The 25,498-nt window shown below is 37.6% G+C and overlaps 1 protein-coding gene across 6 annotated transcripts; it reads left to right on the top strand.

Moving 5' to 3' along the window:
• The first annotated feature begins 4,980 nt into the window (after nt 1–4,980).
• OMA1 (OMA1 zinc metallopeptidase) lies at nt 4,981–23,924 on the top strand. 6 transcript variants are annotated; one of them, XM_080602687.1, is made up of 9 exons: nt 4,981–5,129; nt 5,789–6,317; nt 6,783–7,011; nt 8,052–8,225; nt 8,321–8,428; nt 10,129–10,257; nt 14,142–14,216; nt 15,966–16,115; nt 23,609–23,924. In XM_080602687.1, the coding sequence occupies exons 2-9, from the start codon at nt 5,809–5,811 to the stop codon at nt 23,825–23,827; spliced, it is 1,593 nt and encodes a 530-aa protein (XP_080458813.1). In that variant the 5' UTR covers nt 4,981–5,129; nt 5,789–5,808; the 3' UTR covers nt 23,828–23,924. The 6 variants fall into 6 exon arrangements, with proteins under 6 accessions (XP_080458813.1, XP_080458809.1, XP_080458814.1 ...); XM_080602683.1 differs by lacking the exon at nt 23,609–23,924 and adding an exon at nt 16,508–23,542; XM_080602688.1 differs by having other exon boundaries at nt 5,124–5,409.
• The last annotated feature ends 1,574 nt before the right edge of the window (nt 23,925–25,498 follow it).

Here is a 25,498-nt window from a genome sequence, read left to right on the forward strand (position 1 = left end):
GTCATTTGGTTAAACTGAGAATACTACACACAGGCATCCCAGCAGGGTCAGCTCTTTGTTCTATTAATTAGTCTCGGCATCACTAGTTTGTCACTTTGGTAACAGTCACTACTGTGCCACTTCTGGGGCAAACTGTTAAATTTACATCTCAGGTAAATGCATCACAATTTAATCTCATTGTTATTTACTTACTGGAAAAACTTGGGCTTTGGATCCATAGGATGGGCAGATGCATCGTGTTTCCCCCAAATGAACTTTTTTTATGCAGCTGTATTAGCAATGTTAATTAATTAATATTTCTACACTGTGCTGCTATCTCGGTGAAACTGCACAAAATGAGTTTTTGGCTTTCGCTTTTAATTTTTGGTTAAAAACCAAAACAACCAACTTTAACCGCTGGAGAGCTGAGGCCAGTGCCAGCTGCAGTGCCAGCACGAGAGCAGGGAAATGAAAGATAAGGATTCATGGAAGGCTTAAAAGCCTCTTAACGCTCTGTTACTTCTGTCCCCCTGGTGAAAATCATGCCTGCTTATTTATGCGAGTATGTACTCATTAGCACACAATCCCTGCATTAGTTTGCAGACAGTTGGTGTGTTTACACACCCGTACATGTTCCCACAGCTACGCTTAAACATGCATGTTGCTATTTTTTTATGTTGGAGCAGGCGAGCCCTAGGGAAAGCTGCGTGGCAGCAGGTCCTACACCTTATCCAGCCAGCCTGAAGCCTGATCTAGCTCTTACCAGCGGTAAAATGGCCCAAACCTGCTGCTCTTCCGGATGGCAAAGAGAATCCTCTCCTGTCTCATCTTTCCCTGATTAAGAAAAATCCCTTTATGGCTGCTTAGGCTGGGATTCTGGCCAGATTAGTTTAACTACGTGAAACAAAATGCCACGCCGTGTAAAAGCACCCCACTTGTCTCTCCTCGTCTGGATGGTAAAATGCTAGCGCATCTGTGATGCTTCGCTTCATGATGACTACATGCAAAATCCCCCCATTTGTCCTTAAAATGTCCCTAAAAAGTATCAGGGAATCACCTTAGGAAAAAAATAATAAAACATTCTATATCGCTGGGATGTTGAAACCGCTTTTTCAGAGAGTACTTAAAGAAATAACAAATTGGCCCTTCCTTCATTTGGCCGTAATTGGACTGGTTAGTGCTATTATACAGATACTCTTCCTCGTGCAGGTATAATTATCCTTTCCAAACCATTTCAATTGATTTGCCTCAGGGTTGTAAGTACTGACATTACCTTTCTCTTTATGCTAAAATTAATCTTGAGTCATTGCAATTACTATCAGAGCAGGAAAAATCAACTTTCTGAAGTTACACAACTATTCAGCAGCTCCCAACAAAATTCCTTGTACAGGGATTTAGCTAGTTAAAATTTCATACACACCAGGCAGCCTGAAAAGATTCACATCTCATTTTCATGATGATCCCTGCTCCCTGAGGGGTAACACTCTTACAGTCCTCCTCCAGCACAAATCAAGTGCCACAGAAACAATTAGGGATACTTCATATTATCTAAATGAAAGACTGAATGAGGATGTATTTGTAATTTTCTAGAGAGGCTTTTACATATGGGCTCAACAGTATTAGTTTTGTTTGAAATAAATGTCCTCATAAGGCCTGCAATGAGAAATCTCAGCGTTTTTGCTCGTGTCGTTTCACCCAGAAAAGCTAAGTGGAGCAACTGTGAAGTGTGTGTGGCGCTGCTGTAGCCATTGCAGAAATGCTCAGCGCTGTTTCCCCAATCTTAGCACAGGTCTGTTGAGTTCTGCTTTTTTCTTCCTGTCTTGTGCTCTTTTCTGTTGTCGGAAATATGCCAGCTTTGTCATTGTCTCGAATCTGAAGTCTCGAGTACAGAAAGTTACTGTTCCCTCTCTTAAGTCTCTCTAAATAAATTTTGCATTTTTAGAGATCTAGGAGATGAATTATGTGGTGTTTACTATTTGAACTGGGATGTTTTCTTTTTTTAATACAGCCTCTTAACAGAGGTTTTGGAAAAAAAAGGACTATACTCAGTTTAAAAACAACTTCTATAGGAGCAGTCTTGCAGTAGTTTTCTATTTAGTTGAGTAACTTCATCTTCTGGATTGTGATTCTACTTTTTTTTTTTTTTTCAATAACTTGAATAATAAGCAGAAGTAGTTATTAACGAAGATTAAATACCTAATAGCATCCACAGACTGGTATGTCAGCGGGACAAGGGAGGGTTAGTTAATATGCGTTAGTACACTCAGTGGATCTAGACAAGTTGCTAGTGAATGACATTTGGAAAACCCTTGATACTAATGAAGTGTTAACTAGTCTTTTAAGTTCATGTGAACTCCTGGGATTTCCGCTGGTCAAACAAGCATAAGTGGCATTAAATCCAATTTATGACTTGCAGAAGGCTGATGGAGTGTATTGTTTCTGCCAAGATTTTAGCCTGACACTTAATAAGCAGATGTGAGCTACATTGAAACTTGAGTGACAAAACTGTCACTTCAGCTAATATTTATTTATTTTTTGCTTAGATGTAAAAGCTAATTTTTTTTTCCACTTGAATACTATACATTTTAACTGTCAACTATTAAATAGTGATGATTAAAAATGATACTAGGGAGACTTTAGTACAAAAAGGTTTCCACCGGTATATACAGAAAAATCTTTTATGTTTACAGTTGATCTGTTTTTCATTATTTTTATTGGATTTCATATTTGGCTATTGGATCTATCTTTGAGGTTAGCCCTGTTTTGAAGAGGGGATTGGACCAAATTACCTCCAAGAGATCCCTTCCAACCTAAATTACTCTATGATTCTGGAACTCAGAATAAAATAAACTACATAGAATAGTAGTACATAGTCTGAAGAGATTTATAAGTTTTAACATTTCAGTGTTCTTTGTAACACACACACACCCTCTCACTAAAAATTGAACAAAAGCTTCGACTCTCTGAGACAAAGACTCAAAACATCAAAAAAGACACTGTGGTATTGCAACTGCTTGTGTGAATAATTTCATACACGTACAAAATCTCATTCAGTTCAGTATGACCACTCACATACAGTGATACACTAATATTAAAGGGCACATCTACACATGGCTTCTGGTCTTCATCAGAAATGCAAATTGCAGTCTTTTCTTGAAGATATGGGGCTAGTAACCAAAATCTCAGCTGCAAAATCAGTATTAACCATCTCTTTAAATCGTAGAAGTTTCTCTCGTTTCCTTTAAAAAAAAGTTATACACATATGTACTCATTAAAATTCAAGAGCAACCATGTATAAATGACTAGTTAGATTTTTATTTTTATTTTTTAAACTAGCTCTCTATTTAGGGGAAAACACCACATTATCCAATTGCTCAACTGTTCACCAGATTTTCATATAGAGAGACATTTTGTGTTGGTATCTGATAAAAAGATACTATAATTGCCTGTGCTGTATTTGTTGCTTGACTGCTTTGAAAGCTTAATTATAAGTGATACCACTTGTGGAGAAGTGCAGAATACAATTTTTAGCCCCATCCTTACACACTCAAAATATCCATTGAGTTTAACAGGAATTTAGGTGAGTCAGGAATGCAAAAATAGCTCCAATACCCTCTACGCACAGTTAAATAATGTGATTGGAGAAAGAAATAATGCCCAAAAGAAATATTCAAAGAAAATAACAACAACAAAACACACTTGATTTTCAGCTGATTTGAAATAAAGTGGAGACTCAGTGGGGTGGAAGAATGAAATTTGCTCCACAGAGCAATTGGTAGGAAAGTATTCATTTTTGGCTTAGGAGTGGAGAATTCTAGATGAAGAAAATAGGAAAAGCAGGCAAATATAAAGTCTAAAAAATAAAGACATTAAACATCAGGAGACAGCTGTGAAAACTTCCATCTTGGTTCTTTATTTCTTGACAGCTGGGACACGCACAGGCCTTAGGTTATACTAAGGGCTCTTCTGCTACAGCTCATCTGCCTTCATGACTGGAGCTGACAATCACAAAAATTAATGCTGTGCTAATTGACTGACAGATTTTACTTATTATACTCCTTACTATAGTGGAGGCTGGACAGTTCTTAAAAGAATTGTGTCTACTGAAAACAGACTTTCTACCTGTCACTATAGGAGGTTCCTTCTCAGCTTGGACTCCAAAATCTAGTTATGATCTATTTTCTCAGGCAGCTGAAATACATGGTTATAAACTGTCACAGGAGAGGGCCTTGGTAGTACAAAGGCATGGACAACTGGAGATGTCAGCAAACATTGAATGATACCTGACTTTGTTCAGTGAGTGTGTGTGACTGCTGAACTTTACGATCAGGGCTTCTTCCCTTCCCTGTAAAAGGGCCTTTAGCAAAGCCCCAGGACACATAGGAAGCCTGGATGCCCAATCCTTACCACCCACATTCCAGACTCACCCCTTCATTTGTCAAATAACCTGTTTTTCACATAATTTGCCCGATGCATCCTTTAAGATGTGCTTCTGCCAGCTAGATAGGTAGGCCAAAAGTTACAAAGTGTTAGCAACTTGGCATTTTCTTGGGACTGGTAATAGCCAGACCCCACCTCCCACTGTGGTAGCAGAGCTCACTGCTCCATTCCACAAGCCTGTTAGGAGCTCTCTTGTAGCAGTAAGCACTTTGATGCTTCAGATTACCAAAAACTGCCGCAAAAGAGCCCAAGGCACACCTCACGAGCTCAGAAAGCTGAAGGACACGCTTGGGACCACCACACTGTCAAACCCTGGGACTCAGCCGTGAGTGGGTGCAGTCAGGGACACACACATAGGCCTCACCACAGCATGGGGGGGCAAAGCCGGGGGAAGGGAAGGAAGGGTTGGCGAGGGGCTGCCCCAGCTCCCCTGAGGAGACCCCCGGTCCACGGCCGCCCCCCCACAGAGCCCAGGCCGGGCGGCGGCACCGCCACAAAATGGCGGACGCAGGCGCTCGAGGTGTGGGGGGAGGGGCGAAGGCCGCCACCGCCTGAGGGAACGGGACGGGGACGGAAACGGGCGCGGGGCGGTGCTGGGCCGGGCCCGTCCCGTCCTGTCATGTCCTGTCCCGTCTCCTCTCCTCCCGTCTTCCTCCCGCCCCGGCCCGGCATCGGCGGCGTCTCCTCCTCCTCCTCTGCCTGCTGGGGTGGTGAGTAGGGGAGCCCGGCGGAGGAGGTGTTTCCCGCCAGCGGATCCCCAGCACGTCTCCCCCCCCCCTCCCCGGCCGCCTCAGAGTGCCACGTTCCCTCTTCCCCCCGCGCCTCCTCGCGTCTGCGCATGTCGCGATAGTCGCGATAGTCGGGGGGGAGCCGCTTCCTGAGGGGAGCGGGGCTGGGGCCGGGGCCGGGAGCTGGGGCCTGCCCGGCTCGGAGCTGCTGAGGGGCCGCTGCGTTTGCAGGCCGGGTGAGCCCTGCGCTGAGGAGAAAAATGTTAGCGAAATGCTCGATAAATCCCGGTTTTCCTCAGGGTGTGCGAACGGCACCTGTGGCAAGGAGCCCAGGGTGGAAAGGGGATGGTGCGCACAGAGCTGTTCCACGAGGAGCACCTGCAGGCGTTCTGGTCTCTGTAATTAAAGAGCAAGAATAACCAAGGATACTGTTTTGTTCTCAGTGATAAAATGTGAGGCGCTGGGCTTGTTACAGTTGAAGGCAGGGTCATATGTTAGATTTGCAACAGGGTGCAGTTGTAACTGTGACTCTTTTTGCCTGGGCAAAGAAATAGGAGATACCTGCTCAGATGAAATGAAGTAACAGTTCAAGGTTTCCTGTTGGGGTGACTTTCTTAATACCTTTTTTTTGTTTGTTTCAGATTAACCGACCAAAGAGGTTATGAATATCATCTGTGGTCTGAAGTTGCCGGGCAGGAGCTGTATTTTCTTCCGTTTGGCTTCTTTGACCAAGCAGGGGAAGTACAATAAGCTCTACAAGTCTTACACAGGACGTTGCCAAATTCAAGTCAGTTCTATACAAGATAGATGCCGAAGGCTGAATTTGAGTGGAAATACTAGAAACTATTTTTTGACTGGAAGCCCTGACCACTATAGAAACTTTCTTGGTAAAGGACAGAGGTGTCTTTTGAACGTCCCAAAAACAGAAGTATGGAAGAATGCACATCACAGTTCAGGACGGTTTTGCTTTCAGTCCTCTCCGTTTCTGGGGGAGAGGATTACGTCCTTCCAAATCAGTTCTGCAGGGCAACACCCAAGTCATTTTTCTGCTTGGAACATTCAAATCATCAGGTTTTTTCACACATCACCATCAATTCAGGCTGCACCTGTTCCCCTTTTCTGGATTATTGTTAAGCCAGCTCAGAAACTATTTGCTATCATTCTTGGCAGGTAAAATTCTATCTTACTTACTCTCAGAGTAAGACTCTATTGTGCAAAGACATGTGCATATGTTCATCGCTCTTTGTAGAGAGTGATAGGTGTATTTGTAGTCTTTTCATTTTAATATTTTTGAAAGTTTTGCAGAACTGGGGCCTAGGCTGACAGTTTGCTCAGTAAGAAATTATTTTCCGTTATCGGAGGTGTTAGATGTGTCTTTTGACCTTCTAATCCTTGCCTATACATGGTAGAGGGTAGAATGCCCCAAGACACTAAGGGGCTTTCCCCCTTCTCTTCCTGTGGGAGGGAAGAAAAGGAAAGGGGGAGGAAAGGAAGAGGGTGAGTAGGAGTCAAGTAGATTATAACCTTTCTTAAGCTCTCACAAGGTGAGAATGCAATAGAGAGTAGAGCAACGGCAGATGCTAACAACCCCCTTTTCAACTGTGTCCTAAGTTGACAGCTGTTTGTGTCTTACAGGAGCATAAGAAATTGGTGGAAGGCACTTCCTCCTAATAAACGGGAACTTTTTAAGGAAAGTGCAAGGAGAAATAAATGGAAGATACTCCTGGGTGTCAGTAGCTTAGGAGTTTTATTTGTCGTGTTTTATTTTACTCACTTGGAGGAGACACCCATCACTGGGCGTGCCCGGCTGTTGGTGTTTGGAAAAGAGCATTTTAGGCAGCTGTCACAGATGGAATATGATATGGTAAGATTTTAAAGAAAAATAACAAGCACTCAAAAACTGTTAATGCTTTATATTGTTTTAGTGGTGAGATAGGCAAACACACCTAGAGGTATTTAACCTGTAAGTAAAGGCTATAGCTCTGTTCTCTGGCATGCTTCTTGACAAGCAGATTCTCTTTTACCTCTTAACAGGAATGAGGATTATGCAGTACTTTGCCGTACTTTGTGCTCAGTACCCCCCAGAGCATACCCATAAGTTACCCCCTCATCTTATCCCTATCCTTTTTAAGAGTTACCTTCTCACCGGCAAATCATTCAGGGACATGTGATGGTTGAAGAACACATCACATGTATGTAGCAAACATTTCTAACAGTGTTCTTGTAATACAGTAAATACAAAAGTCTGATAGAGGCAATAAAAGTATAATACACTCAATTCTACTTTTTTTTTCTTCCATTTGATCAGCTCCTTCTTCTTTAATAGCTGTCTTTTAGATTGCCCATTGTTCTGATTTCTGTGACTTTGAGTTCTGTGACTTGCTATTCTAATGTCAGTGAAACTCAAAACATTCAGCCATATACAAATGTCACTGTATTCATGAATTACAGAGAATGTGAGAGAAGAACATAGCAGAAGTAGTACTAAGACATATTCTGTTACATCTTTGGTACAAGTTTGACCAAATTAGAAGGTACAAAAGAAATACAGAGCTATAAAGAAATTATAAATTCAAATGGGAATTCAGAAAGATACAGAAAGCTTTGCCAAATCGTGATGCCAAGCTTAACTGTGTGTATTAGGAAAATACCAGGAATATGAGGCTGTAGGAAGCGAGTATCTTATTTTTGATCTGTGGTTAGTTTACTTCCTTTTAAGTTTATAAATCTTTAGATAGTGAGTCTGAAAGCATGAACTCTACTATATTGGGTTGGGCTATATGAAAGAAAAAATGTATAAAAAATGAGCTTTAAAGAAGTTGTTCATAGCCTCTAAATTAGTTTACCAAGTAGTCATTTACTGTGTGTTTGTTCTGTGTGGCAATCAATGAATTCTTCTTTCAGTGGATGGAGGAATTCAAAAGTAAAATGCTGCCTGAGACAGATGCGCGCTATCAGGTTGTGAAGAGCGTTGTTGGTCATTTATCTGAGAGCAATAAGGACGTCCCACAGGTCTCGGCACTCGACTGGGTTATCCATGTGGTAGATGAACCAGGAGTAAATGCTTTTGTGCTTCCAGTAAGTTGAACCCAAGTAGAAAAATTGTTAGTAATATTGAAAGAGCATTTCATTTATTTACCTTCTACTTAATTTTCACCCCGTCTTGTTCACAGAACGGTCAAGTATTTGTTTTCACTGGATTGCTAAATGCAGTTTCTGATATCCATCAGCTGTCTTTCATTCTGGGACATGAAATAGCTCATGCTGTGCTGGAACATGCAGTAAGTATTTAAGAATTTTACACAGCTTTCTTTAAATAATTATAATCAATTATAATTAATATCTTTCCACTCACTACCCACCAAAATTTCACTGTGACTCTTTCTAATTAATGAAAAACTGACTTTGAAATGAGAGTATTCTGATACAGTTTATTCTTATATTCTTATAACTTAACTTTTAAGTTATTTCTTATAATTTGACTTGCAAGTTATTACTACATGAATAATAGAACTCCATATAAGAGCTGCCTGAAGTCTTCTTTGGTAGTCAGTGTTAGCACAATGTCTGCCAGTGTTTTTTTATTTTTTATAAGTGCATGGATGGATTATGGCTCACTATTAACAGTCATTTAGAACTTGGTCTGTAGATGTCTCTCCTCCTATAGTGTAGACTTAAGAAACTGGAGGCACTCAGCAACTCAGTTTGTTACTCCTAGATTTGTTAATATCTACATAAGTAGATATACTTCAATACCTTCTTCTGAAATGCATAGTGTTTTATTTTAGTGGCACAGTTTTGGAATGCAAAACTCCAGAATGCCTGGAGCTTGATTCTGCATTTAGAGATGATTGCCTTCACAAACTTATTTTTTTTTTATGTCCTTCCTGTGTTGAAATTGGTAGTTCTTTGCCATTGAAGCACTAAAGAATGGATGTAATCATTCTGTTGTGCTTTGAAGGTGCAACTATGAAAAAGAGTATGGTGTAGAAATAGGGTTCATACTGTTCTTGATTGAGGTGATTTGCTTGAAAGTGCTGCTTTGCATACAAAATGTCTTCTATCTGTACATGTAGTTTAAAAATCAAATGCATCCGTTACCTATCCATCCGTTGAGAAGACATAACAAGGACCTTTTAGGCATAAACATCCTGATGAAATTACAAAATAATCTGGAAATAGGTAAATATGTTTTGAAGGCTGTGAAAATCCAGAACAGTTTTACTGCAACTTGTATGATTTTGGATGAGCAACAATGTTCACGTCGTAGTTGCTTGGGATTCAGCTGAGTCAAATTAGACTTGCTAAACTTATTAGAAATGTTTTTCAGAATAAAAACAGCTTACCTTCTTTGTATGGAACCTGTGTCACCCACCTGGCGTAGAGAAAAGTATGGCATGATCTGACTTTTCAGTCCTCAGATCAATTTGTTGTACGTCAGATAGAGGTCTGAAAAACAGAATAATTTCAGTTTTATTCTTCAGGATTTTTTAGTTTCTGAAATTAGAACACAATAGACAAAAAAATGTAGAGCTGCTTACTTTCTACTTGTTCCATTAGTGTTTCTGTCTAACTGACGTGTCTTTTCTCAAGTTAATGTAAACAACAGTCTTCTAGGTCTTTATGGGTTTTTCCTTCCAACTGTTTCATGGGCTTCTTACTAAAGAACTCTGTCTGCATACTGCCATCATCTTATCCCAGGCTTTGAATCTTTCCAATTGGGAGACAGGCAAAATATGTTTGTTCCAGCTGTATTTAGGTAGTTGGTGTGGATTCTATACTGAAAGAACCTTGTATCCAAGTGGTTTTGGGTTTTGTGTTGTTTTTTTCTTGTTTTGTTTTGGTTCAAGCACAGGAGCTTGTTCCTGTGGCTGCATAGAATAAAATTTAGCGATTTTATAGTGTTTTGAAAGTATATTGTGTTCTTCAAAAACAAAAAACAGGCGGTAATGAATGAAAACTGAACCATTTTTGTTACCAGGCAGAGAAAGCCAGTCTGGTTCACTTCTTGGATTTCCTATCACTCATCTTTCTCACTATGATTTGGGCCATCTGTCCTCGTGATAGTTTGGCGGTTGTTGGCCAGTGGATTCAGAGTAAGTTGCAGGAGGTAAGCCTGACTATGGAATACTTCACACAACTTATTTGAATACATCTGTTTCTGACATTCATTGCAAACGTGTTGAAATATTTCTTATTATCCTTCTAGAGTTCATGGAAAAACATTTATAGTCTTGGGGAGATAGTACTGCTGAACAGTATGTTTGGGGAAAAAAGCAGAGGAGAGATTATAAGCAAAAATAAATATATCAGTATGTTTTTGAAGGAAATATGTTTTTATAAATATACATCTGCTTTAGTTGATATATATTCTCATTTGTCATCTTGAAAAACTTTAGATCTTAAATAATGATTGGATTTAGTTGGATGGGCCCTTAGCACTTGCTTGCCAATTAAGTTAAATGATTGCCTGTTTGAAATGTATCTCACGTTTTAAAGTTTTAAAATGCCATGTTTTTATCTTGAGTAGTTGCTAAAATGTTTCTAAACAAACTAAAATATATGGAAAGAGGATCTTTAAATACATTTTTGTGGATTTCAAGATAAGGAAGTTGTGAGTCTAAATGTTCTTTTAAAGTAGAAACTATACTATAATAAAACTTACTGAAATAATCTTTACAGACAGCGTACTTCCCATAAAGTAAAATTCAGTGGTTATAGTGGTGCTGTTTTTTCCCTGCTGTCTAGTTTACTGCCTGCTTCTGGACAGTTATCCATTTTTTTTCTTTTTTTTTTTTTAATTTTCTTTAAATCATAAAACTTGAATCTGGAATGCAGTGAAATAGCTCTTTGGTTTCTTTGACTTCTCTTGATGATTTATCTGATATTTCACCTGGTTCTTCAGAAATTTAAATATAACCAATCTGTTTTGGTAGTTATTATGCTAATGGATAGACATGTGGATTGTGAGCATAAATTACGTCTAACGAGCTTGGATATTTCTACAAGTAGCTAAGAAACCAATACATTGATGAATGCTAGTCAGCATTTTGAAGACCTGAATTGGGAAAAAGCAAAGTGTGAATCAATCCTGACACTGCTCATAATTTCGACAGCAAGATTTAGTTCCCTGTCAGCATCTTTTCTCCTAGGCTACTGCAGCTGATGTTCTGGCATTGTACATTGGAGTTGGGCTTTAGATTGCAAATGGAATCTGGCTTTAAGCCCTTCTTGGTCCTACTGTGCTATAGGAGAGATCTATCGTTTATGAGATACTGTACGGTAATGTCTTGGTTTAAAACAGTGGTTAGACTTACCTTAAATAAAACTAAATGTATCCATATGTAATGCTGAGTAAATAAGTAATTATTATTGGCAAGAATGTATTCCATATACAAAAGATGTTGAATAGGAATTTTTGTTTGCTGCTCACCTGTGAGTGCAACATCTGTTTGCTTCCTCCATTCGACATTTTTCTATTGTGCTTACATGGAAAAAAGTCTTTCTACTCATTTTCTCTGGATGCTTCATTTTCTTTTTCCATAGCCATATTTTACTTGTTAATGTTTTAGCATCCCAGTTTGCCCTTATTATCATGGCAATGTTTGGCTCTACTCTGTGAAATGGTTGCTTAGGCCACATTGCAGTGCGCACTTCTCTTTCAGTATTTGTTCTTCATTTATGACCTCAGGTGCTTTACTTTTTTATTTATTGACCATGGTTTGCTTTTTTGTTGTTGACTTTAAGTAATTTCTAGTGACTCTTTGTAGGCTTTTTCACATGTTAGATTCAGCCCTGCCTTTTTCTCCAGTGCTAGTGATTTCGCTTGCCTTGAGTTTTCTCAAAGGATTCGTTCATTGTTGTTCTTTAGTCATGTATTTCTGAACTGAAACATGTTCCCTTTGCTGTTAGAGCAGAAATTATTTTATATGGGAACATAAGCCTGGGAAAGCTACACATTCAGTGAGAATTGTTGTGTGGTATCACATCAGGGTCTGTTTAGGCTACTGCTCGTCTCTGACTAGTAGCTGATGCACAGAGGAAAAGTAAAGCAAACAGCAGCAGATAGAGGGTGATGTTTTCCTCAGATGCATCCTTGCTTCTGTAGCATGGGTTGGTCCTGAACCAGGGATTGCGTTAGCAGTGCAAATAGTAGTATTTATTTTTCAGAATACAACCACGTTTTGGGTACAGTTTTGGGATAGAGGTAAATAGTAATACCCTGCTGCTTAACTGTAAACACAAAGCTGTTTAAGAGGTAGGAGTTTTAAAGCTGATCTTGTGGCCATCTTCTTGCTGTCCCAAAGCTCTCTGTCTAGATGGTCTATTAAAACTACACATGCATTCACACCACCAGTTTCCTAGCTCTCAAATTTACCTTCTTACTTAAAATTGCTGTAAAGCTTCCAGAAAGTGGTTGTAACTGAAGAAGTAGAAAACAACCTGCTTGTGCAAACATCCGTTTCAGTTAATGCTTTGTGCTGTCCTCTTGCCCATTATCAGTTTCTATTCCTCATTGTAAAGTGCTTAATAATTTAAAAAAAAAAAAAAAAAAGGTCGATCTTGCTAACTGAGGAATGGTGCTTCAGGAATATGTGACAGACCAGCTGGGGGTATCTTTGCCTCCAGTAGACTTGGAGCACTTTTCAGGGCAATTAAAAATACATAGTCCACTTCAAACAATGACTTTATCTTCAGAGGATTTAAAAACACTTTTGTAATTGTGATGTGCAAGGTCTGTAAGGAAGTGAAGAGCTTACTTTTTAGTTGTCAGTTTTTCAGTGCTTTCTGTCGTCAGTGCTTACTTTTTTGATATTTTATATCAGTGTATTTGGCTTGGATATAACTGTAGAGGACAAGCTCTGATTGCTTCTAAGTTTATTTTTGACCTAGTAAATAAAAAAAGCACATTCACTACTTTAGAAAGAAACAAAAAGTTACCGATATCTTTATATACTCAAAGTATTGGACCGTTTCTTTGGTGCTCTTCATCTCTGTTTTTCACTTTTTTTTTTTACTGGAACGTGTAACGAAGATCTGCTTCTTTGACCAAATAAAGAGCTGATGAAACCTTTTCTTCTTCACTAACCTTGCACATCCCCATTCTTCTGTTTGTATTTCCTAATCTACGCTGAGATCAGGATGCTTTGACACGTTGCTTATCTCGGCAGGAGCAGGCTGTTTTAACAAGTCCTGATTTGCCTTTACTCTAACCTGATATACTAGGGCAAGGCTGCCCAAATGTACATGAATTATATGTGCCAGAACATCCTGGGTTGTATGAATAAATAACAATTTGATAAAGCTACCACTGGCTCTTAGTGCCTGTTAATAAATTGTCAGAACATAGACAAAAGGGAGAGTATTTGGTCATATTTATGTCTTCCAGTCTGATTTCTCAAGGGCAATCTGCACCTTGTGGTGAGGGATAATCATGGCAAATAAGTGATTTTTTTTTTTCCATGAAAATGTTTATGGTTGTATTCCATACTGTGGGCTGCTTACCATACAAAGTAGATTGTACTGGGTTTAAAGAAGGTAATCATATAAGCCACTGGATTTTTTTTTTTTTACATAGTGTTGCTACAGCTAAAATCTTAATGCCAATAAAAGTGAAGTGAGAAAATTCCATTTTGTTCGTAAGCAGCTTGTTTCTTCTGACTCTGAATCTTCCATACAACCCTGACCAGTAACATATTTCTGCTTATAAAGTTTTAAATCAATTAGTTTAAAGTTGATGTTGACCCTTTGGCCACTACAAAATACAATGATGCTGGCTGATGAGAGGGGCCATGAAAATACGTATAATTTGAATGAATTTCAACCAAATACAGGATCCATGTGTTACATATAATGTAATGAAAGGTTGTATTAAGACAAATTAATACTGATTGCACGCAATGTAAACATGATACATAAATATCATTTGTTCTGAAGAGGCTAGAAAAATGCTTTATTTAAAGCATGGAATAGAGCTCTGTGCTTTTTTTGCAGTTTATGTTTGATAGACCGTACAGCAGAACATTGGAGGCTGAAGCTGATAAAGTGGGACTTCAGTTTGCAGCAAAGGTAACTACGTCTGGTTTGTTTGATTAGCAACCAAACAGACACTTTTCACTTTCCATTATAACCAGAGGGAGTTTCATACTTCATGCAGAGGTAAACTCCGGCTGCTTTTTTCCTTTTTTAAGAAATGTAGATTAATGAAGTAGTGGGAAAAAAGCAGTTTATAGGGAAAAAACAAAGTCCTTCTAGCTAAATTCTATGTAATAAATTGGAATTTGTAAAGTCGTGCATTATCAATGACGCAGTATACTTTCTATATAATTTATTACTACTAGAAGAAAAAGCTATGTATTTACAAAGAGGAGAAAGCCAAATAGTGATCTTTCATATGTAGAATATATTACATTGTACCTGGAGATATAAACTGTACTTTGAACTTCTACCTTTCACTTAGCTTCCACTATTGCAAGAATTTTTGAGGAATGCTTTACTATGTTTTCATGCGTTTAAAATATTCTTATCTATAACATTTATTTTCATAACAATACAGTAAAATTTAAGAACTCTGATAACTATGATTGTACTTTATATGATTTCTCATACTTATGAAGTATGTCAACACCTTTCTGGTATTTAAAGTTTATTTTAAGTACAGCTGTGAAAATAAGCTATCTTTGCTAAAGTAAGACAAAAATTTGGTAAGAGTCTACTTGAATCTTTTTCCATAATTCATTTTAGAGTCTCCCTTTTTTTGTTCCTGCGAGTTTCTGTTCTAAATTCATCAAAATAAAACAGCAATCAGTTCTAGCTAGGTGCAATAGAGATAAATAATTCTTAAGTGTTAGATATCTATGAGAGCAGCACCATCTAGCGTTAATATTTCATAAGGAGAATTTCCGTTTTCTTATTACTTATTAATATTTCTTCAATGCAGAATTGTTAAAATGAACTTCAATTCTGGGACTGAAACTGCATTTATAGTTTAAAGTCATCTAGAGGACTAATGCAATCCATGGAAAAACATAATTGCTGTGTGGGTAACTCACCGCTTTGTAATACCAATGAAGTTGTAGGGATGTATCAGAGAGAAACAAGCAAAGTGCTTTCTCAGCATTTCTCTGCTTGTGCAGATACAATTTTGTAATAATAACTTCAAGAAATAAAATTCAAAGGACAAAGCACCACTAATACAGTTCTGGGGAGGGGAGTCATTGTCTTATGAGCACTCATCTTTTCCTCTTAAAGAAATGAAAACCAATGTAAGAAATCTTGTTCTTTTTTCCTTCCACTTAAAGTCAAGTATAAAGGAAGTTGTTGGTGATATGCAAGTGCCATTCTTAGTGTTCCACAACTTTCTATAGTTAAATTGGTACTTCTGTAGAGAGAGATAGGAGTGTCATAGTTCTCCAGAATTATTGCTTTTACCTGTTGTGGATTACAAAAATCACCCTTTTAAAAGGCAGTATAATCACATACAGAAAAGCCTTTGCAGCTTGTTTTCAGATATATTTAAGCGTGAATTATTATCACTTCTTATTTTTGACTCTTACCTTTAAATTTACTTAAATCTGTGCAGATGATTAACTTGTTCTTATGCTATATGGTATCTAGCAAATATAACATGGAACAAGCAGCTGAGTATATATATATTTTTTTTAAAGAACAAGCACATGGCAGAAATTGTGAATCCTATTATTCCTTCTCCTGAATTACCTAATTCAGGTGTAATTTTTTGTTAGAGATCAGTGGAATTAGAATGTGTATCATATTACCTTAAAGGCAGTGGTGTATACATTTCTTTTCTGCTTTCAGGCTTGTGTGGACGTAAGAGCAAGCAGTGTATTTTGGCAGCAAATGGAATTAGCAGAAGCCATTCAGGGGCAGCCCAAGTTACCAGAGTGGCTCTCCACGCACCCTTCGCATGAAAATAGAGCTGAGCACTTGGACCGGCTTATTCCAGAGGTGAGCAGTTGAAGAACTGTAGCTTTTTCTCTGAGGAAGGTTGCCTGAATTAGTTTAGCATCAGTCCACAAGCAACTCTCGTTGCATCATGCTTATCTTTCCCTTTACCCATACAGAAATTTTCTGTCATAAGAATCTTAACCTTCTTGATAATTCTACTAAAAAGGAAACATTAGGATAGTACAAGTAAAATGCAATTAATTCTAGTGGCTTATTTCCTGTTTTCTAATCAAACTGTAATACTTCTGCTTTTTAAAGGCATTTCTAGTATGGATGTGAATGAATGAGACCTGTGTCACTATCTTTTCCCTTTTATGCCATTTTGGAAGCCAGATTTTAAGTTGGATCCCTAAACTGTCTCTAAACTGTCTTCTCTTTCATTGCTTTGGTAGCTAGCCCAAGGCTGTCATCTAGAGAATGCTCCCTACTATCCTGTCTCTCCCACTGATGTGGAATTGAACACACCTCGAATAACAGCGCCTCAGAAGAATGTCAGATCCCCAGTAGATTTCTTAATAGCCCTGGTTATGATAGGTCTCTGTAGATTTTGCAGCCTGCTTTTTTCTTCAAATCTCTCTATTTGTTCCATCACATTAGGGAGAAAATTTTACCCCACTCTAAGGACATTGAGATAATTCACGCGATTGCCCATCCATCTGCAGTCTGTTCTGTTATTTCTTTTGGTTTGCGCCTCAGAAGAATGCCATGTAGATAGCTACTTGGGGATTCTCTTAATTTGGTGTATTATTTACTGGTAGATTAAGCAAAAATTTCTGCTGTTAACCAAGTGCTAGTTCTCTTATTTGAGAACTGTTCCAAGTTCAGTAATCTTAGTATGTAGTATGTTTACTATTTCTTTAAGCAGATTTTCTTTTTTTTTTTACAGTAAAATAACATGATTTTTTTGCCTACTTATTTGTTAGATTTTTCTTAAGTTGCTGTTTATTAGAGTGCTTCATGACATTGTTTTGCAAACAAGCTAAAGGAAATTTCCTTTCGTATAACAAACTGGCAATTTCTTCTTCTTGTTTTTTTTTTTTCCCCTTTAAATTCCCAGTCGCTTACCATCTTTCTCAGTTCTAAGCTGCAAAGACAGTTGAAGATTTATTGGCAGAGAGAGCACTAAAATGTTGAGGTGTTTACTGATTTGAAAGGAGGAAAAGAGGAGAATTTTCATGAATCCTTTGAGAACAAATGCAGTAAATATTCTAAATAATAGCATAAATCAAAACAGAGATAAGGGGTAGGAGGTTGGAGAACAGCTAGACTGAATATTTTAAATTAATATACACAAATTCTGTACCTTGCAAAAACGGGCTGTGAGAATATTTTGATGAGCAATATTTTTAGAGCAGCTGAATAGAAAATGATACACATTTCTGAAGCCTTTTTTTTAGTTAGATTGAACATAAAGTATTCAGAATCCTTTATTTTTTATACAATTATTGACTGGCTTATAACATGGAAATAAATACCTCCTTGCGTTTTACTCCAGGACTGAGCAAATAAGTTAAATAAATGAGCAACTGTGTAGTCATAGCAGACATATTATTTTTGTCTTATCTCTTGCAGTTTAGCAGGTGGAGTAACCTTTCATCTGTTTATCACTGCTCTCACTTACAAGAGCTGTGGAGGCTAGGAAACTTTCTTCCGAAGTATGATAGAGACTGAGATGTTTTCATTTGCCTTCTACCTTGCACATTTTTTGGAGTAGGTTTAGAAAGCAGGGGCTGAAGGCTTCTTTTTAACAAAGGTTGACAGATAAGCGAGGCTGATACTGGAAAAAATGGAATAAAAATGAAAGAAGTTATGTGGAAGTGTTGTTGGAGGCTTCTCATCTGAAGTGTTTACTCTCCTTTGACTGAGAGCTGCCTCCTTGAATCTGAATTTCAGGCGTTTGAAGGGAATCCCAGGGCTTTGCTGTTCAACGTCAGCAGCTTTTTATTTCACCATTCACATACTTAAAGCATTTTAGAACTGTATGTTTACCGTATGTTAATGGCCATTAGATGTTCAGAGCCCAAGAGGAGAAGCTAGATATCTAAAAGAGCCTTTTTATCTCTCTATGAAGAAACTACTACTTAGACTCGGCATCAGATCCATCATAAGCAAGGAACAAAGGCAGGAATCCTAAAGAAAAAAAAATCTGCTGGCTTTTACATTTGTATTTGGTTTTGAAATTGCCCTTTCTCTGAAGATGTGAATTAAATAGGCCAGTTTGTATTAAAGATACTGATATAAATGTTGTGTTTCATATACAGGTGGTTTTGAAGCTGTCATGTTTTTTTAGGACAAGATAATATCTATTATTAGACCAGCTAGCATAGCTAGGAAAAATATGTGACAAGTTTTCTGTCTTCTCAGGATGTGAAGATGTTTCTCTACAGATTTCTGATCAAGCTCACAATAAACTCTGATTATATAAAATGAAAAATTTTTGTTCAGGTAATGAAATAGCTTGTCTCAATGAGGCAACTTAGCAGTCTCAGGAAATGTAAATTAAAGCAGCAATATCACAAGGATTCTCTTTTCACATAATTAAAAGACAGGGAGCAATCAAATGAGTTTTAAAGATCTTGCATCTGCATTTCTGAACAAGTTGCAAGCTACAGCTAAACTAAGGAATTAATAAATAGAGAACTATAAACAGTTGCAAAATAGCACTCTCCTGGAAAGGAAATGGAGAAAATGAAAAAGGTTTGTCATGTTTTTAAAGGATTTCCCCCTCTGCCTGGAACAATTTGGATTGTACACCAGGAGAACAGAATATGCCAGCCAAATGATAACTCTGTTAAATAGGAGACTGTAATCTCCTAGAATTCCTACGTGGAAGGTGGTGAAATGCTCAAAGGCCCTATGCATTTTATTTTCAGAAAAAGAAATCTTGAAATAATGTTGTAGTACAGTAGCTTATCATTGTTGTGGAGAGAAAAATCATGGAAGTATAGAGCCAGAGAGCAGCTAAAGGATCTGCTGGTTCATCTCTGAACTTTTTATTTTAATGTTCTCTGACTCACTAAAGCTTGTCTACCTTTTTCCTTGTAAGTTGTCCAAACTGAACACTGTACATCAGCTGAAGCCTCAGCAATACTGAATAAAGCAGAAGGTTATCTACTGAGCCTTTGCCTGTGACACAAAAATTCATCTTGACACGACATTTGCTTTTCTGGCACCATGTTGTTCACTCAGATTCCATTTTTGATTTACTCTAACACCTGTTTCCAACACTTTCTTGTGGAAGTACCGTACTGAAATCATTTCTAGAGTCAGTTACTAAGTTGGGACATGTCATTTCTACTGCTCTCTTTTGCCTGCTAGGCCAATTAACATTAAAAAAAAAAAAAAAGCTAAATTAATTTATTTTGGCAAGATTTGTTCTTGTGAAATCCGTGTTGGCTGTTTACTGTTTTTCCTATTGCTTGGGTAGTTATTTACTTTATTTCTCTTTCAGGTGTCTATTGGGGTATTAAAGATACATTTATTTTACTTCCTTTTAATTTCTTTCCCTTGCTTTTCAAAAAGGGGATGGTATATTTGCCCTTTGTTAATGATGTGAAGATTACCTGAGATAGTTCTAGTACTAGAGCATACTAATATAAGTCCTATCAATGTAAGTATTTGTCGGAAAATAACAAAAAATACTGACCTATGTTTCTATCTTCTCCATAAATTTAAATATTATGTCACAATTTTCATTTCGTGTGCCCATAGAATCACTGGAAGATGTGAAGTATTAGCGTTATATGTCAGTTGCTTTTCTTTCTCTATCAAGTAACAAATCTATCCACTCCTAATCATCTTTGTACTGCTACTTCATTTGTAGAACCCGTTGTTGTCTTCTATGCCTGCCAATTGTAATTCAGTTTGCAACTCAGCTTTTCTGATTTATTTATTTATTTTGCTGCATGCTTGTGCTATTCCTTAGTTTTTGTCAGAGTTGCAAGGCCAGACCAGAATTCAGCTCTGCCGAGGTAATTACAGTTTATACAGAGAGAATTTTAACCCTTGGCCTTGTTTGTGGAGTTGAGAGGGTGACTTTTAGCCTGACAGGTAGGATTTGCTCCAAAAGATTATAAGGGATCGAGATGCAGTTAGCCTGCTTACCTGTGACAGTGGTGAAAGATGAGCACTGAGAGAGAAAAAATACTTTTTTTTCTCCTGTATTTATCTTGCTGTTAGGTTTTATTTGAAAGCGTCAGGGTGAGGCAGCCCTCCCTAGTTCTTACGCCTTCCCCCCTTTCAATACCTTGCAGGAGATGGCTGCAATTATATTGATAAGAAAAACAGCTTCACCTTCGCTACCTTACAAGCAGTAATTTTGATATCTTATTTTATGTCTTCTGAGCCAGTAAGCATTTAGGTGGTCTTTATTCTGAAGAGTAATATTTCTTTCTTAAAGTTAATCTGAAAAGAAAAACATTACAGTGCTCTTAATTTCCAGGTGCCTCAATGTACTCACTCTAGCTAACCTTGTCTTGGTTCTGTCCATTGTCTTTATTCAGAACATTCTTCAGTATACAGATGATGAAACATTTTCTTACTGAAATTGATATGCATTTGCTTCATTAAGAATGCTTTTACTCGTCTTTTTACCCAAACCGACGGAACACAATTTAATTGAGCCATATTAAATTATCAGATTTGAAGTTGCTGATGATTTTGAAAGTACAGTGTGGCTGACCATGGTTGGCTGTTTTATTTTTCAGGAAAAATATATTGTAAGGTCTTCAGCCAGTTATTGGCACGTTAATGATGCTACAGTGTTGGTGGCACAAAAGAAAAGTGCAGTAGTCAACAGAGCCAGGGAAAGAACACCTTCTGAATAAGGTTGAATATTTCACAGCAGTCACAAACATACATACATACATACATAAATGCAAAGCCTACCTTCATTAGAATGTTTAGTCTTAGATGTTTTTAACAGTGAGACGATACGTCAACACAGCTTTGCATTCTCATAACTGCAGTCTTTTTAATGGCATGTGGGTTGATGGTGTTGAATAGATGCCTCCTTCTCTCTTCGACAGCTTTATGCGTAGCAAGAAAACAAAGACACCCACAGGGTAGAAGTGTTAACTCTGAAGTATTGTTTTGGACCTTTGCTGTTGTGACTTCAGTATTTGAGATAAATGAAACCATGGAAATAAGCCAGGCGCCATATAGCAAAAACCCCCGTGAGATTTAAAATTGCTAAACTAGTTTAAAAGAGGATTATGTTGCCCTTTCCAGGATACAGCCTAAATCTTTATATTTCCATTTGCCTTGAATAATGCTGCCTGACGTTAATGTAGTCTTGCAGGAGCTTATGTTCTGTAAGAGAACAAGAGAAAACTCTTGGTTTGTCAAAAACATCACTTTAGAATTTAATTGGTCACTGAGGCAGAAGAGCGTTCAGTGGTATAGTTATACTTGATGAGTACATGGACTATCACCTTGTAGAAAAACAAATACTGAGAGCTTTATTCATGTTCTTTAAAAGTTTGACAAGGGGAATATTTGCATGCCTAATCCAGACTTGCATATGCAGTAATTTAAATGTTACACTTAAACAAGAAACAGTTGGGAAAACTCTTCCTACATTCCTGGAACGCATCTTCTTTTTTTTTTTTTTTTTTCCAAAACCAGTTGTTGCCTTTAAATTCTCTTTGTTTATAGCCATTTACATGAAACTCTTATTAGTTTGCTGTACTAAAGTTAGGGAGAAATATGTTTTGGTACCTCCTCATACAAAGAAATTATTTAAGAAGCTCAGCTTTTCCATTTTACAGTCTGCTGTAGTAAGATGTTCCCAGTGTCTCCTGTGAAAGAGTGCTAAATTGTTTCAAAGTGATGGGCAAATACTTACACACAGGTGTATTGGAATATTTGATTTGGTATTTCAACCAAATCTAGTGCATATAAAGCAGACTAAAATTTCCCACTCTGTTTTTCAGTGCATCTGTGGAACTGCTATAAAAATCTCTTACTTTCTTCCTCCTCTTTAATCCATACAGAATTGACACACTTTCTCATAGCTGTCCCTAGAACTGGCAGGAGGCACCTGGCTACAACTCAGGACAGATGTGGTCATTACTTTTCTAAAATATATGGTTATGAAGGAAATGGAATGAACTCTACACATGAACTTATTTTCCCATGAAAATATTAAAAGTGAAGCTGGATGTTACTCTGTCACTAGGTTATGCTGTTGATTGAGGCTAAGATACAGTGAACCTTGCATAAAAGTGACTATCACTGTGGCCATTGATTAGTGCTAAACATCAAGCTAATTTTTGACTAGTTTTATTTGCAAATCTTGAAAAAATAGCTCTCGTCGGAAAAGTAGAACCCTCTAAAATTCTAAATAAAGTTTTCTGTGTAATATATAGAAGCTTGCTTTACTTGGTAAGGCTATACGAGTGTTCTAGGAGAATCCATGGATACTGGTAGGCCTGTGTACGACCAGTTGGAAAGTACTGCATCAAACTGGTTTGTGCGCTACCCATTGCCATCTTTAAAAAAACCTGCCTGTTTGAATTGACTAGTTAGTAAGTTTGGCTTCATTAAAATGAACACCAAATTAAGCATCCTTTAAAACAGCTGACTTTATCCTGTTTTATACCAATGCTCCAAAATGCCTTTGAGAAGACTCTTCTAGTGTCATTACCTTTCTCAGATTGCCTCCAAGGCAGAATGATCTGTTGACCAGAACACAAAGCTGGAGGAAATGTGCCTGTACTAATGGATTTCGCTTCTCTGTGAAATCCTTTGACTCCTTTGTGCCTCTACTTTCTAATCTGTAAAAGGGAAGCTCTGACACTTCCGTTATTTTGTAAGCAGGATTAATTAAAGTTTGTCTCCTAGTGCTAATCTCCTAATCCAGATAGATTCTTATATTCTAGAGACATCTGTTTTCTGAGAACACTTGGAAGCTCTGTATTCAAATGTTTCTTGAAGATGAGATCACTTGTGTAACTGGACCTTAACTATACCGATAAACCATCTGGATTTCTCTGCCAAACAGTTAAATGTCTGTTACATTACTGAAGATTTTTCCCTTCTTTTTTTTTTCTTTCCAGCCAGATGCCTGTATATATAATTACTTCAATAATGAAACATAGCTGATGAAGTATGCAGTCATTTTAATTTACATATGAATGTAAATTAGAAGGAAAAAGTTACTGATGTGCACAAATAGCACATAAAATAGTTTGAGAACTTCATACTTATTTAAGAGGTACCTTTTAGATTATCCATTCTTTGGGAGACTGCCTACGAGAAAACATTTTTCATTCTTCATTTTCTTTCCATTGTTTTACCATATTAAAAGATACATTTCTTCTCAGGAAATCTTGGTTTCTGTTGAAAAGTTTTTCGGTAGCAATTCTGACTCAATTTTATACTCATTAAGCTTTATATGCAAATGCAGACCTTACTGGAAAGCCAAATCACTGTCTGAAACCTTTTTTTATCCTATTTAAATGAGCTTGATTTGTTTTCCTATGTATTCACAGGCTCTTAAACTAAGAGAGCGCTGCAATTGTCCATCTCTTTCTGGACCTGATCCTCGCCTTATTTTCAAACTTAACATGCAACATCTCCTGGAATCGTCTAAAGTTCAAGAAACTCAAAATTCTACAGAGCAAGCTCTCTCAAAACCAAAACTGGATTTTCCTCACACTCAAAAAGTGGAAGACATACCAGTAACTTTTGCAGTTAAACCTACAACCTAATGACGATAATTATTCCATTTTATGAAACTTGTGGTCTCTGAGGGTCTATCTTTTAGGGCACATTTGTCTTTGAACCATAAAGGAGACCTAGCTGCCTGTGTTTCTTTTATGTGATCTCTCACTCAAAGCAATAAGTTGTGCCCACACAAGAAGATCATCATGTTGGAGCAGAAAGTTTCTTATTCATCAAGGGTTACTAAAATAAATGACTTCTCAGGGGAAAGATAATCTCGTACAATCCAGTCACACAGTGTAATTTTCAGCTTTATCAGGCTCACCTTGATCAGAGGACAGATGAGCCAGAAGCGTCCCTAAAGCAGAGGAAAAAGTACAATTTTCATCACTTAACTTGTCTGGTTTATCTTGCTGTAATTTGGGTTAGATCTGTTCAGCTTCATTTGAGAAATAATGATGAGAGCTTACCGCCTGTTCCACATATAGAATGTTTAAAAATATTAAGCTGAGATGCAGTAATAGCCTATGGGCTAGATACACCCCCACTTAATTAGGTGGATTTACTGCTGGGATTTTTCTCCTTTCTAAGGCATTTGAGGGTATGGATTAATTCAACATTTTTCTTCAAAGCAACCTGAAAGGGTTGCACAAAGTTCAATTAAAAAAAATAAGTTAAATTATTTTCAAGGAAGGCTTTCTTCTAAAAAACATTTTATAAGAACCACAATTTTTAGCCCTAGAATGCTTTGCAAGGATAAGTGTGTTATCTTTTAAATTATGAGGGTGCCTTATCAGAGGCCAGTATTACTTTAGAGATACTTGATCTGGATTGATCAGTCTGGATAGAAGTGATTGCTGATGTGGAAGTATATTAGGTAGCAGACAAATACGATTTCTTGAATGCACAGCTTTAGCAGTTGTACCTTATCCAAGAAGGCGACTACTCTGCAGGAAACCACCATCTAATGCTGTGCATATAAAAAAAAAAAAAAGCACAAAACAAAACTCACAACCAAAAACCACAACCACACAAGAAGAAAACCCTCCAGCCTCTCCTGAAGCCACACCGTTCTTACTGTGGAGACCAACACGCACAAGATAGGTAAAGCTCTGCCTTCTGTGATGGAGTACCTCGTATAGCCAGCATGTTAATTTTTGTTTGCAACTGTCTGAGTTATCGTTGGTTTGCACCTGATGAAACTACTGAATGTTATCTTACAAAAAGACATAGAAAGAGGCAGCAGAGATTGAAAACAAAAAAAGGGAAATCCCTTTCTTTTATCTGCTGAGATGTATCTGCTGTTCTGTTGTTGTTGTTTCTCCTTTTGTATTGAAACAAAGATTTGTTTCACGTATGGTGGGATTTTATGTGGAGGGGACATTCAAAACATTTTACAGTGTATTGTATTTTGAAACATTCTTTTTTTATTCGTGGTGGAGGGCAGACTATCATATTTATTCAATTTAATCAGAATGCAAGTTTTTTAAGAAGGAAAAAACAACCTATTCATCGCTGTCTGTGAATATAGTTGGATAAAAAGGTTGTGAAATGAGTAATTTCTTTACTGACTTCAGCCAATGAATTGGGGGTCCTTGGAGAAATGCCAGCAACTACCTAACTTACTTCTGTTCAGAGGTAAGTCGATGTGTCTGTAATGGTGAATGTTGATTCAAGGCCTGATTATATAGGTCTAGATTGGCAGCATATTGCTTACA

Source organism: Anser brachyrhynchus (assembly GCF_964034855.1).
Source record: "Anser brachyrhynchus genome assembly, chromosome: 8".
Classification (NCBI taxonomy): Eukaryota; Metazoa; Chordata; class Aves; order Anseriformes; family Anatidae; genus Anser; species Anser brachyrhynchus.

Excerpts from the sequence above, each read along its gene's own strand:
- OMA1 (XM_080602683.1), top strand. The coding sequence starts at position 5,809 with ATGAATATCATCTGTGGTCTGAAGTTGCCGGGCAGGAGCTGTATTTTC. Across the intron at positions 8,429-10,128 it reads ATGCTGTGCTGGAACATGCA|GCAGAGAAAGCCAGTCTGGT; the intron begins GTAAGTATTTAA and ends TTTTGTTACCAG. Across the intron at positions 14,217-15,965 it reads GACTTCAGTTTGCAGCAAAG|GCTTGTGTGGACGTAAGAGC; the intron begins GTAACTACGTCT and ends TTCTGCTTTCAG.